Here is a 14,988-nt window from a genome sequence, read left to right as displayed (position 1 = left end):
TATTAATATATCATATTTTCATATATCATATTATCATATGTTCATAATTTTAGTAAGAATTATATATCATATTTTCATTGATTCACTTTGTTTTTAGAATTGATTTCATATATCAATTGGATATCATGCTTAATCGTTCATCTATTTAGATAGATTTTTGTGTGTTTCAGTTACTTACTCATTTTTTTCTTTGATTTATGAGTATTCTTGATTTCCTTTGTTGTTGATTCAAGTTAACTTCGAAGGCTTCTAGTTTGTATCACCGAAAAGTATGATTATTTTCTGGCTGTTCCTTGGTTGATTAATGCTTGCTAATTGTGATTGCTGAGTTTTAGGAGATTTTGGTTTTGTTTGGCTAAAACACAATATATAAGTTATAAATCAAATTTGGACAGTATAGATGCAAAATATACTGTCCCATTATTTATGTAAAGTTCGACCATTTTTAATTATTTGTGTAAGTTTTCCTAAAACAAATGACTTCAAATAAAATTAAGAGGATCAATGTAACTTCGCAATTCATTATAACCACTATTACACACACATATATATAATTACATATATTAATTAGTTGCCATAACATAATTTTTACATATTTGGACTCTAAACTCAGTCCGAATTAGTTGCCATAACATAATTTCTTACATATTTGGACTTTAAACTCAGTCCGAACCAAAATATTCAATTGTAACTATAGCACTCCAACTTATCTTTTTTTTTTTTTTTTCTCATATTAGGGTAAATACTATTTTGGACCCTGTGTTTTGCAAAAGTTACTAATTGAACTCTCTGTTTTGTTAAATGACAAAATAGACTCTGTATTTATGTTAAATGACCCTGAACTGATTTTTTGTCAAAATAAACTAATCTAAAGATGTTATAACAAAATTAGTTACATTTTCTGTATCTGTTCGTATTAGAAATTTTCTTAAAGTTGGTTATATTCAAAAATAAAATTGTTAAAAATTAAGCTAAGGGTTCTATTTTTAACATTTTAGAAAATATAAGGTTCATTTTGTCATTTAACAAAACAAAAAGTCCTTTTAGTAACTTTACAAAAGTCAGAATCCAAAATAGTATTTATTCTTATAAATACCCCATCAAATAATGCTATGTTGGAAGGAGTTACCCTATTTTCTATCATTTATTCAAAATCACAACAAAAAAAAAATGACTAAGCATGTTCACATTACATTTTATGTTTCGACGTGTAAATATAATAATTTATTATTTTTATATAAGAAAACCACATAAATTTCTAAGAACTTTTTCTCTTTTAATTTTTTGAAATTAAGAACTTTTAAATAATTTATCATGCTGAAAACATATTCAACTAACTTGATGCACGCATTTTTTTTTCTTTTTAATATGTGTTAAATTCAACTATTTGAATCATTTGTGCTTTATTATCTAAAAAAAAAATCGTGATCTCATTCATTACTCTATTCTCTTACCAAACAATTGAAATAACTTATCATAGTTACACTTACCAAGTCCTTGAGATTAGAGATTATTGGTTTAGCTACCGTGCCAAGTGCCACATTATTACTATTATTATTATTATTATTATCATTATTTGCAGAAACATGTGTTTACAAAGAATTTCCTTTGAGAAATTTTGTACTAACCAAAACTCTTTCCTAATTTTAACTTGCTGGTTCATATCGGCATACACAGTCGTATATGTTCCCATTGATAAGGTTTTTAGCCAGCCTATGATTCTTCACCATTGCAAGCTGCAACCAAATTGTTCTTGTTAATTTCCATTTACCAAAGTACCCAAAGGCATCAAGCAAATAATATGACAGTGAAATCTCACCTTCAGGGCATCGCATTTAAACCGCGCGTTAAAGTTGGTATGCAAAGATCTGCCCATCCCTTCCAAGATAATCTGCAATATCACATTTTATGTATCATGCCATTACACTTAGCTGTTCTGTCCTCATTTTTGCTTGTGTCTTAATTTGAAGTTGACCCCAAACATAATAATAATAATAATCAATAAGTAAAACAAGCATCATACCAAATCAGCATCTTTTGCTGCAGCAGCTAACTCAGAGCTGACCTGCCTCAAATCTATGCAAGGACCACCGCAACCATTCTCGACAACCATCAATGGAACAACCGGAGATGAATTTTCTTTAGGACCATCTAGACCACTCACCATTGCATCTACAAGTAGGCCTCCTGCTTCTGCAGCACTGCGGAGAATGTCACAGTGCTGCAAACAAGAAGAATCAGATCAATTTTGTTTTTGATTAATTATTTCCATAGCAGCATATATATGCATTTGAATTCATGGAGGTAAATATATTTTGTATCAACTGAATAAGAAAGAAAAAAGCTGTGAAAAATGAGAAAATAATGAAGGTAACAGCAAACAAAGTAATGGAAATCCACTCAAATTGTCTTTCTTTTCAATCACAATGACATTGAGTGCATCGTTGTGTGCCCAAAAAGAAAAAAAAAAATTACCTTGGCAGCTTCAGCTACAATTGCAGGAAGCTCCATAGCAGTAATATCATTTAGAGCCGGGAGTGAGTTCGCAACCAAAACAACCTGCAGAAGTTCATAATATAACTTCAATAGATGTTAAGACAGGTGTTACTGCAGGAGAAACCGTGTCTTTTCTACCAATTAGCAATTATGCTAATGGCTACCTAAAACATTCACAAGAAAAAGAGAGACTAAAAAATGGAAAACATGAAAACTCAATCACATCACAGTCAGCTCATCCGAAAAAAGCCGACTTTTGGGAAATTCATCTTTCTTGTCCTTGTTTTATTTTGAAATACAATATGTTAAAACAGCTATGTTTCCAGCAGAGGCCATAGTCATTTTCCAATAACTTAACAGGGCTTTATTAGGCATAACTCGAAATATTTATAGAATCTAACCTCAGTTCCACGCCGAAGGAGTTCACGTGCTAAAGGAAGCATCCCTAGAACAACATCAGCACCTGAATTATCCACAAAGAGCAAAGCTCTTTTATGTGGGGGAGGCTTCTCGTCTCCAGACCCCAACATTCTTTCTTTGAAGACATCAAAATCATCCACCTAATAACAGAAAACAAAGACTAGTACTGGCTAACAAGAATTCTAGGTGAAGGAAAACAAATCATTTCTTGTTGCTTTGCTCCCCTTACCCGCCAAGGTCTTTGCATCTTATCACGACTCATTCTATAAATTTCAATTATCGTTCCTTTATGATAGAGATCCACACAGGCACGGGATCCCCAGTCAAAGATATTAGCAGCAAGAACACCTTCAATGAGGGTCACTAGTCTCACTTCCTGGGGACATTAACAGAATTTCAATTATTGGAAACACAGTAAAGAATCAGGTGGAGTAGCTTTAAGATTAAAATATGAACCATAAAACATTCCACTAGTCAATGATTAATAAAAAAAGAACATGTAGTTGTATTAAACTATAGGTAAGGTAAGATAAATTATACATCATCTCATATTTCGACGTACCTCTCTCATACCATCAAGCTCTGTCAACAGGTCAGATAAAACAGCAAGTGATGCCTCATTTTCCCTGTTACATTCAGGAAAAAAAAATTATGAGAAGAACAAAAATATAAAAGATTGAAAAGGTATTAAACATTGCAAAAATACTCAAATAAAAAGAAAATATATTTTATTTCACTCTCAACAAAAGACCTGTTTATAGAAACTACAATTTCAAAAGAACACTCGCAAGTGATCTCTACTTGTTCGTGGAAATGTAATACATGTAGCACAATATGACCGCTTTGCAAATCAGCAACTTTAATTGGAAAGGGAATGAAAAAAGACAAGAGGCTTATTGTTTACCTTTGTTTTATACTCCTATAGGCATCGACAAATTGGAACTCTCTCAAGCAGTCTTCCCTTAGTTCTAATAGATTGGCCAACCCCAACTTTCCATATGCAGCAGGGTCTTCAATCAACCTATAAAATGTTGTCAGGAAAGAGGATATCACAAATGGGAACTATATCTACCTTTCATATTAAGCTGAACAACAGTTATGCAACAAATTTTATTGATTTATAATAATAAAAAAAGAAACAAAACTTTCATAAAAATGAATGACGAACGTAAGAGTATAAGAGGATAGCTGTCTCAAAACCAGCACATAAAAGCACATACAATACAACCTGAAAAGCAAAACCAACAAATAAAAGAATAATAATCATGCAAACTAGTGAAGTCACCGAGCCAAGTGAGCTGAAAAGGCATGAGCAAAGGCATCACCCCTTCTTTTAGCATCATCAGTTCCACCTTCGCTTGCCACTGCCTACCATAATACACATCAACTTCTCAAAATCATTTAACAGTTTGGATCTTTTTTTTACAGCTCAAATAAACAAATAAAAGTAATTTTTTTTTAAAAAAAAAAAACTAATGTGAAGTTCTGCAATATGCATTCAATATATCCAGATTAACATAACCAAATCCATAAAAGACCTTTCTGTATACAGCATTGATCAAACTCATCATGACTTATGGAATGGAAAATAAATTCGTAGAGTCAGTGCTTTAAAACAAGTGAATTTACATATGAAAGCATCGAATAGAGAATCTCTACTTAGTTTCTACAAGAGTATTTTGTTAAATACACTATTAAGAAATGTTCTTGGATTAAGAAGTTTCACTTCAATGGTTTTACTTACAATATCAACAAGGTTTGGAAGATGCTCAGATAGCACAGTAATCCAATACCTAAAGCAAAAAGAATAACCAAAGTAAGCTAAAATGGAAAACCAATGATGTATGGAAATCTTAGATGCAATATGTTATTCTTTTTTCAATATTTTAAAAGAAACAGAAATATTTTCAATTTCTATTTAAATATGATACTCACTCCAATTCACTGGGATCTGTGAGATCAATCGTGTTTGGCTCATATCTGCGGGCATATAATTCAATATATATGTGAATGTCAGAAAGAATTAATAGAACTGGTATCATAACAAAAAGAGCATGGTATCAATCCACTAAAGTCGCATCAATAGTTTAACAGCTCACGTTTTTGCATCCGCCAATAATGGAAACACCTCCAACGTTGGCACAAGATGAAGTACCCCAATATTTAAAGTGCTGGCATCAGAACGCAGAGTACCTCCTTTGGATGAAGGAACTTCAAAGCCTCCAAGTCCAGTAGTTCCATGTGGAGCCATTGGCACTGGAGCAATAATCTCAGTTCCCTTCTGCACAAACTTCTCCATCCAGGAAATCTGCACAAGGAGTGCAACGGGATCAAAATCAAACAGAGGTTTACAAGAAACCCAACATTTGATGTGATAATTTATTCCTCTTCCACTCCTTTGCTTTTTAAATCAATACAGATCCAAAACGTTCTCAAATTTCAAAGAACTTGTAAGAGGCCATGCTCCACAAAGACATATTATAGATCTAGGGTTGGAAAACAAATAAACTAGGTTTCAGTCCTTGGAAGGAGACGAAACAGCTCCAAATGAGTGCATAAAAACATTAGTCAGCTAAAAAGGTGACTAAATTGATTGCTGAACCTTCAGCCAAATAGAACAAATGCAGGATATAAACTAGATCGGTCTTTAGTACAACTTCTTATTGTCTTGCCCTTTAGAACCAGCCAATTTGATATTAAAAAACAAACTTTAACGGGATGTATTTCTATTCTATCTGCTTGTTTCAAGAATCTAATTCTGTCACGTATCTAGTACACAGAAGATTCTACAATTGAATATTGCCAAACTAAGTGCAGAATTTGAGTTTGGAACTATGGCGCACCTCTTCTCCTATGCTAACTACCCCCTCAACTACATTCTACTAGATATAAACACTAAGTCATATACACAATAAATCTTAAACTAAAATGCATGATATATACCCTTTGGACCGACTCATCCTATATATGAGAATACGTAACATCTTTGCACCCGATTGAGTGAGTTCAGAAGATTTGACAATTAACAGGGCTTGTTATTTGCATATTTGTTTATGTGAGTAGAACCTGTATATTTTTGTACATTTGTCTTTGGTTCAGTTAACTCCCTTGTATATTTAGTCCTTGTACTAATTCACAGAAATGCAGGATAAAATAATTTCCCCCTTCAACTTAGTAACATGGTCAAGCAAAAATTTGACAAGAGGGATCAGGGTAGGTTTGCAAACTGTACTTGCCTTCTCATTTAAATCCCCAAGGGGAGGACCGTGAATATTTCCTCCAGTATATGGTGCACCCATTGGGAACCTTTCAACTAACTGATGAACCATCAAGTCATCAAGGCCATGCTTTTCATAGCTCATAAATGCACCTAATGCTCCAAGAAACCCTTCATGTCTTAAGAACATGGCTTGTGCCTCCCCCTGAGACCTAACAAATAAATAAAATATAAATATAAAAATGTGTGATAGTGCCTAAATGAACAAAAACATCAGATGTCATTGGCCTAGAGAAAAGGAGAAATAGCTAGATGATACAATCTAAATAATGTAATACTCACCAGAACTGAACTGCAAACGAGATGGTATCCATGGTATAAGCATGACCCCTTATGAAAAATCCTCCAAAAAATATTCGCTTAAGACCAAATCTCAGAGCATTCAAATATGCTATCTGTAAATCAAAAGGATTATCAGACAGACCTAATATCATCCAGCCCCTCTATTGGATTAGTTAATTGGTTCTTAGACAAGAAGATGACTAAGTAGGAATACACCATAAACAATTGTACCAACAAAACATGATGAAAGATCTTTAATAAACATTGGTATTATTTGAGATACTTCATGATAGCATGATTAAAGCTTTTGTGATGCAGCATAACACAACTTCGTCAATGCTCAAGTTACCTGTCCAATATTGTAGGAAATCATCCTTAAAAGAGAAAGGGAAATATCTTCAGGTCTGTAGTCATCAAGTTCCTTATTTTCGGAAATAGCTTTGCCAAAACTAGAAGCAATGGTTGAGGCAGAGAGACCAATCTGCAATATGATATCATGGTTAATTGAGGCCTATCCATCCCAATGATTTAAAGAAGCACAATTCAGGCCGGTATAGCATATCAAAAAGTCCACCAGTTTATACATTTCCAAGTGTTTTCTAACAGCAAGCAGATATGGAAAAAGAGATTACCTTTGAGTAATCCATCCCCCCATAAATGTCCCCAACAAGCATATCTATTGTCCTATTATCTCCACGTTGACTCAGTTCTAACAATTCATCAAAACTGGAAGAAAGTCAAATTAGCATAAGATACTAACATGAGAACAGTAGAATATTAAGGAAGTGTAAATTTTGAATATAATTAAAACCTTTTGCACTTTGTTAATAGCCTTCCCAAGCCCCAGTAAGTGCCACCACCAACATTTGTACCACTAATTCGCTGAAATTGTCCATCTCCATCAACCTACACCAGCCTTTAGTTAGTTAGAACCTGTTGAGTTTTATTTTATTTTTTCTTTGCAATTATTTTTGTTTTATGATATTTTTCATTGTTACCACGGTCTTCCTACGCCAAAAGTGAGGTTTTTCAATAAATTAGAGTGGGGTTCGGTCTAACACGAGTGGCCCCTATCTCCTTTCCGAGAAAAGAACCAAAGTTGTGACAATCAAGAGAAAAGGGGAGAAGAAAGAGCAATTTTACCTTAATCATACTAACACCAGATCCAATGTTGACAAGGAGATAGGGAAACAATTCATTCGGGTCGATCTGCACAAATTTCTTCTGACCCTCCATGTGTGTGAAAGCTTCATGTCGAATTGCCTACTACACAAATCATGTTAGAATATCTAATCAACTCTTTTTTTTTTGGGGGGGTGGGGGGGAACTTTCGGAGAGGAAAAAAAATGCTACAAATCAATTCAAGAATGAAAGCCAGTGTCATTGAAAATAAAGTTTTATCTTCAACTTTGTAAATTCCTAGTTTTCCCTCAACTACCAAAGCAAACACCACAGGAGATAAATTAAAGTTTCGTATTGAAACCGGCATAGAAATTATAAAGAACAAGAGATAAACTATTATATTGATTAAGGACAAAGAATACAGATTACATTAAAAACACCAATGATGGAGAAAGCCCATTATGTGATAAAATGCAATATATAAGGAACTTCCACCTTTAGCAAAAAATTTGCTCCTGCAACTAGGCAATCCATTTCATCTTCTTTGTCAAGAGTAACACCAAGCCTTTGCTTGAAGAGGTCAGTATACTTGTATGCCCCCCCACCTGTGGCCTTTTCACAAGGATCAACTTGTCATTACTTAATCGACACATTAAAAGGGTATAAGTATAAGCTGACAAAGCAAAACCGAATAACTTAACCATTAACTTATCACTTAAGAATCAACCCATTAATGGTTTGTTAACATTGAAAATTTGACTTATTAATTTGCCATAAAATATCCACTTATATAACAGTTTAAATAGAATATAAGTACATTTATAAAAGGTTGGACTAAATAGTAGATTAGGATCACAAAAAGGGGCAAGAACACAAACAACTGAATAGATAGGGCTATCTGTTATGATGTATTCTCGATATATTCCATTCAAAGTAAAAGATAAATGGCCAGATGGAGATAACAATGCTAAAATTATTTCATTTCTCATTTCTTTATTTACCATTTTTTGGAGGGATTTTAGAAAAATAAATGTTTAATTATTTGCATAGTCAATCTAATTCTTTCAGAAAAGAATACACATATATACCATTAAAAATCAAGTTACAACAGAACAATCATTGACACAAAATACCTTAATTATGGCATTTTCATTGGGTGGAGCATCAGGAAGCCAAGATTGTGAATCAATTCCTGTCCAGGAGAAATACGACGAACATAAATAAAAAGTAAGGAAATAAATAATGATAATGAAAGGAAAATTCGCCCAGAAATTGATGAAACTACATAAACTGGTCTTTTCACATGAATTGACATAGTAAGCTGGTCATTTATTTTATGCTATATTCTGATTTTAAAAAAAAAAAATAGACCAGAGGGCACTAGGAGAAAATACCACCACGGTGAAGCTGCTTGGAATAGATAAAGTCTAAGCACTCATTAATCTTGTGTGTCTCAAACTTAACAAAATGTAGTCTTCCCCCAAGAATGGGGTAGTTTCTCCTGTTACCATTGGAAATTCCCAATCTCTCCTTCACACTCTTCTTCCTCTCATCATCAATAGAGTATTGCTCGTGTCTTGAAAAGTAGACCAACTTGATAAGGGATCCTGCCAATGTTCTCACATCAGCTTCCATATGATTATAATAGTCCTCAAAGCCATTAAAATATCGAATAAGAAAGAAGACAAAAAAAAATATCAAGAAATATTATATACAAATATTCCAAGAGAGAGCAGTGAGTAGTGACATTGCTTTTGGAACCATGGAATACATAGGTTTAGTTGAAAACCAAATAGAAAAGGGAAAAATAAAGTGATGCAAATAAGCAGCTAAGCAACAACAAACAAAATAAAACAAAAAACAAATTACACAGCAATTAGCATCATTGTTAAAAGTGAAGTATGTTTATTGATACTGGCACATATTCTATACAATCCCCTTTATTGAATGTTCCAAGAACCAATCATTTTCTTCAATTTAATACATCAAAAACATCAACAGAAAGTAAGAGACATAAACAACATGGATAAAGATGATGATTATGATGCATACCTCCAATGTCCAAAGACAGATGAGAAGAGATATCATCAGACTGGTTAGGGAGCAGAATGGTGGGATCTCTCTCCTCAGAATTGCCTTGAATAGCAGCTTTGCTAAGGTCTAATTGGGGACGTGAACCAGATCGATGGATGGAAGTGGTAGAAGGATGAGGAGGAGGAGCCATATCTCTCTCACTCTCAACACCCTTATCTTCAGCCTTAGTATTGACCTCAGTGCCCAGTTCCTTCTCCCTTTTTATACCGTCAATTCCAAGAACTGGGTCTTCTCTTAGACCAGCCATTATTCAAACCAAACCAAACCAAACCAAAATTTCCTCACTCCTAAGCTACCAACCAACCCACAACCCAAGCAAGCCACCACAATTATTGGTAAATCTTATACTCTACTATAGCCAATCCAATACCATTTAAGACAAATATTTAGCACAACAAAACATTTTATGAAGAGGACTATATCATATTATATTGAACTAAAATTGGTCATCGCTTACATATAATTCTTCTTCTTATCATTATTATTAAAAGGAAAAAAAAATAAAAAGCTTTACTTTAATTTGAAGCTCGATTTACAATTAAAAAAAAAAACAAAAAAGGGGTGAATTATCATACAAAAATGTGAACTTTATAATAGTACAGTAAAATAATGGCTGACATTAAATTATTACGGCAAACCATAAATTAAAAGATAAATATCTCATCATGAGTCATGGTCAACAATCAAACAATTGAGAGAGAATGGTTTTGGCAAGTGAAAATGACAGCTTTGAACTTAAAAAATATACATAGCTACAAATGAAATCAAAATAAATCAATAAATATATAGAGAAGGAGAGAGATCAGATTTTTTAGGATTCTAGCTAAATATTTAATAATAGAAATAAAAAATATATATTTTTATATATTAAAAGTGTCTATCTAACGGCAATTCTTGGTTTAACGATTCTTGATTTAACGATTATTTTTTTTATACAGAAAAATAGACGGAAGGTTAACCTCCGTTAACTTTCTAAAATTTTTCTGTTGTCACTCTCCCGATCGCAATGGAGTCGAATTATTAACATTTGCGATTGGGAGAGTTTGGCTTTGTTCTTCAATAACAACAAAGAAGAATATCTCAAGGATATTTGAATCTGTTGAGACTTTGGTGGAATCGATTCCTCCTTCAATGCGATTCAAACCAAGATACATATTGTGATTCCTCTTTCTTCTCACAAAAACAAATTGCGATTTTCAGTACCAGCAATTCTCCATTCCCACAAAAAATCAAAAATGGTATATTCTTCATCCCCATTTATTGTGACTCTTCTTTTTTCTCTCAAACCCATATTTCGAAAATCTTTACGAGAGAACGATTAGTTATCTCCATTTATATTCTTTCCACTCCATTACATTTCCTCTCAAGAGAACCACTCTAATAGTTTGCCTCATCAACATTGTAGTTGCTTTTTTCGTTCTGGGCTCTCTCTACGCTTCTCTATACATCTATTCTGATCCCTATTCACGTCCAAGTATGTCTAATCCAATCTTCCTTTTCTTCTTTTGCTTCCTAATTATGAACACATTTCTCTGTTTGTGTAAAGGAATTTTCTTTAACGAATTTTAAGGCAGATTTTGTCAATGCTTTTCTTTTTCTTTCTCTTTCGATAGCCCACTTGTACTTTTCGGGTTAATGAATGATCTTCGATTAAGGGGTTTTTTTTCTTTGCTATTTTCAGTTGTTAATTACACCCTGGATCAGATTAGGATGATGGACAAATTAATTCAAATTCGAAGAGCAACCGAACCATTGGAGCTTCTTAAATTGGTAAGCTTTAATCTAGGATTTTAGGGAAATGATTGGGATGGATCTGTATTTTATTGAGCTTTTTGCAATAGGTGTACTTTGAGACGTTGTTACTATTTTTAGTTTTATATATTGACTAACACATTGTAATGGGCAAAAGGTGAAGAAAGTTAAAAATGAGCTTTCCAGTGAAGTGATGATTACTGAACTCCCCCAACATTTGCAGCAGAGTATAGCTGACGAGGTTATTCAGAGATTGAAAACATTGGGTGCCAGAGCGAATATTAGTGAGCAGGGAGGTAAGTGTTTTTATTACTTTCTGTGTAATTTTTGTAAATGACTTTCATTTGTCTATATATTTTCTCATCTCCTGCACTGTCATTTATTCTCGATCTCGCATAAGGTCATGTTTTTCTCAGATTAAATGCTCACATTTTCCTGTGGTATGTTCTCATCTCACATGAAATCTATGAAGCATGAAATTAGTTTTACGTAAGTCTTTATTTTTTTTTTTTTGGTCACATGGGCAATTGAAATTGAGTAATCTCAATTTTTTTATCACAGCAGCCAAACAGTTTGTGAGTTGCCTCTTTGTACCTGTTCTCGTCTCCGTCGAGTTATAGAAAAGTACATCTGAGGTCTCTGTACTTTCTTTTCTTTTAATATATTTTTATATGATTTGTAGCTTGAATAAAGAATAAGTGTTCGAATAGTTTTTTGGGTGGTGGGTTTGGGATTGTAGAGAGGACGAGATTATTGCCTGTAATGCTTCACCAATGTCTGTTGTGTTCTTGGCATGTCATAGAGTTCTTAAGGAGGTAATTTCTTTTAAAACTAAATATTACCCATACGGGTTTTCATAAAAAATCAAGTTATGTTGTCAATACTTATTTTGGTTCATTGTTGATATGATACATATGTAATATTTGTTGGTTCTTAAAGAACTCAGAAACTACAAACTACAAACTGGATACAGTAGTAGAAACTGAAACTAAAATTGATCTGATTTGTTTGATAAGAACAAATACATGTAAGGATAGACTTACTCTTTAATAATATATTTTACCTGAACAAAATCACTTCTGTTGTCTATTTGATCAATGTTTCAATAAGAAAAATATAGAATACTACGATCAACTTACGAAGAATCAATAGCTAGAATTTGTAATTTATTTGATTGATTTTTTGCAAGCCTACACTAGCATTATGAAAATAACTAATAATATTTTTCCCCTTTTCTCAGATCTGTCAACTGACTGAGTTGAATTCAAATTCAATATTTCTTAAGGTCAACTATGAGGAGCTCAAACCTATTTCAAAAAGGTTAGATGAAAGTGAGCTTTTGAAATTGGCTACCATATTGGAGAAATAACTATAAACTCGCCATTACCATTTGCCATCATGAAATTGGCTACCATATTGGAGAAATAACTATAAACTCGCCATTACCATTTGCCATCATGAAAGAAAGAATGGAGGATTTAGTCATGGGAAACATTAACTTTTCTGATGTTTGGAACAATACAGATAACAAAAAAGAAGAGTTTGCAATATAGAATTATATAAAATTTGTCTTAGGCTTTTCTGAAATTTGTAGTGGAGTAAAGATGCTCCATTATCACTATTATTGTATTTTTTTTTTCTATTAACTAAATATTGTTTTTTGTTTATCAAATTTTAAGTCCTGCACCCTTCGAAAATTACATTTTATTTGCCATCTATGTGAAGGTACATAATTATTATTTGGACTGAATTACAGTAATTTGGTTTGTGTTATGTAAAATTGGAGTATTTGTGATGTAACATGTAGAACTATCTAAATTTGGAAGATGTCAGTGCATGTTTTTTTTTTTTTTTTTTTGGTAAGTTATTATTATTTTAATTTTGGGTTTTCTTTTTTGTTTTGCTCATTGAATTTCTACTACTTCTTCACAAGGCGGTGAATCTGAATACCGACAAGTGAGGCATGGTCCAAAATATGTGACATAAGTCGGAGAGAGTTTGATAGAGTCTACCAAAGTCTTGGTGTGAATTTGGAAGAAAACGTACTTAGTTTATAGCTTAAATTCTGCTACTTGAAGATGAAGTTTTAGATTTTGTCATCATTGATTTTTGTTTCTTTCACGGGGAGAAAGCTTTTACAATCCACATATTCCCAGAGTCATAAGAGAATTGAGGGAGCTAGAATTAGTTGAGGAAAGTGAGGGTGCTTGTGTGATCTCTATTGAAGGGGTTATATCATTCCCCCTCAATGTGGTGAAGAGTGGTGATGGTTTCAACTGATCTCACGACTCTGTGGTTTGTTGTTATTTTATATGATGTTTTCATGTATTATTATTAGTCCAAATACCCTTTAATCATTCACTTTGCTTCACTTAATCTAAGTATCTATTTAGTGTATTTTCACAGTCATGCTATTTGATTATGGATGTACTTGTTAGACCCCAAGAGTAGAATATGGTAAAAGAAAGTAAATAAATGAGTAGATGAGTTATTATGGTGAATGATAGTATTAATAGGTGAATATAGGAAGAGTGAGAGTTACTCAATGAACTGAGTATTTTATAATTGTATCATGGAGAGTCTAGGCCTCTCGAAGGTGAATATAGGCATGTGATGTTCCTCTGTATAATTTTTTTTTTTTTTGCAATATCAATTCAGATACTATTTCTTTGGTGTTCTTTACTTGTTCTTACTACTGTTATTACCTTTAATATTAAGTGTGATCCATTAGGCTATATCAGTATTTTGATGAAATTAAGCTATTGCTTCTTGCAATGCATAGGTATCGACTTAACAAAGAGAAAACAGAGTGTGTATGTCACTGATGTTGATTAGCAGCAACACTTTGATATGTTATTCAAGGGATGTTACGTACATACATAGTCAAAATTTACCTAAAATATAATGGATTAATTTATAGCCTAAAATAAAACTAATCATACGTGACTTGGCACGTAACATTCACCTTCCATTGAATAAAACCAAAAGGAAATAGTATCAACCAATTATAATAGCACAAATATTAATTTGATAAAACAAACCATTCCTATGATTATACCTTCACATACAATCTAAATAAGAAGAAATAAAAAAAAAATTAAACTTTACCTAAAACTAATATTTACGTGCCTTGGCACGTAACTCCTACCTAGTATATAAATAAGAGCTTCTGCTACGATGCATAATAACTAAATATATATAATATAATATTTTTTAGCAAAAAAATATAATATAAATTTTATAAATATAATATAATATGTACGTATTATTATTTTTATACGCTTAATTCTTTTATTTTTATAAATATATATTTTTAGATATGTATATGGGAAGATTATAATAAATATTGTAAGCATTTTTAAATATTAGAATTATTTTTTAAAATATAGAATTTTTATTAATTTATCAAATCAATTAAAAAATAAAATTGTACCTAAATAGGATCATCACTTTTATTAAACACTCGATTTGAAAAAGAACAAGATACTCTAGTAAGACTATGAGCAACCATGTTAGCAGGTCATTTAATAAAAAAAACAAAGAAA

The 14,988-nt window shown here is 32.4% G+C and overlaps 1 protein-coding gene across 1 annotated transcript; it reads right to left on the bottom strand.

Moving 5' to 3' along the window:
* Window positions 1–1,384: 1,384 nt before the first annotated feature.
* LOC115709689 (pantothenate kinase 2) lies at window positions 1,385–10,423 on the bottom strand. The gene is made up of 22 exons (XM_030637855.2): window positions 9,650–10,423; window positions 8,992–9,204; window positions 8,731–8,789; window positions 8,093–8,209; window positions 7,619–7,738; window positions 7,287–7,381; window positions 7,108–7,201; window positions 6,825–6,956; window positions 6,476–6,588; window positions 6,153–6,345; window positions 5,016–5,224; window positions 4,852–4,896; window positions 4,661–4,709; window positions 4,202–4,284; window positions 3,821–3,937; window positions 3,479–3,542; window positions 3,146–3,292; window positions 2,898–3,056; window positions 2,476–2,559; window positions 2,024–2,221; window positions 1,820–1,891; window positions 1,385–1,736 (listed from the first exon to the last, which is right to left on the bottom strand). The coding sequence occupies exons 1-22, from the start codon at window positions 9,936–9,938 to the stop codon at window positions 1,647–1,649; spliced, it is 2,742 nt and encodes a 913-aa protein (XP_030493715.2). The 5' UTR covers window positions 9,939–10,423; the 3' UTR covers window positions 1,385–1,646.
* Between the last annotated feature and the right edge of the window lie 4,565 nt (window positions 10,424–14,988).

The sequence above is a fragment of the Cannabis sativa genome, chromosome 3 (assembly GCF_029168945.1).
Source record: "Cannabis sativa cultivar Pink pepper isolate KNU-18-1 chromosome 3, ASM2916894v1, whole genome shotgun sequence".
NCBI lineage: Eukaryota > Viridiplantae > Streptophyta > Magnoliopsida > Rosales > Cannabaceae > Cannabis > Cannabis sativa.
Note: the sequence above shows the minus strand (reverse complement) of the source record. Positions and strands in the feature narration are given on the sequence as shown.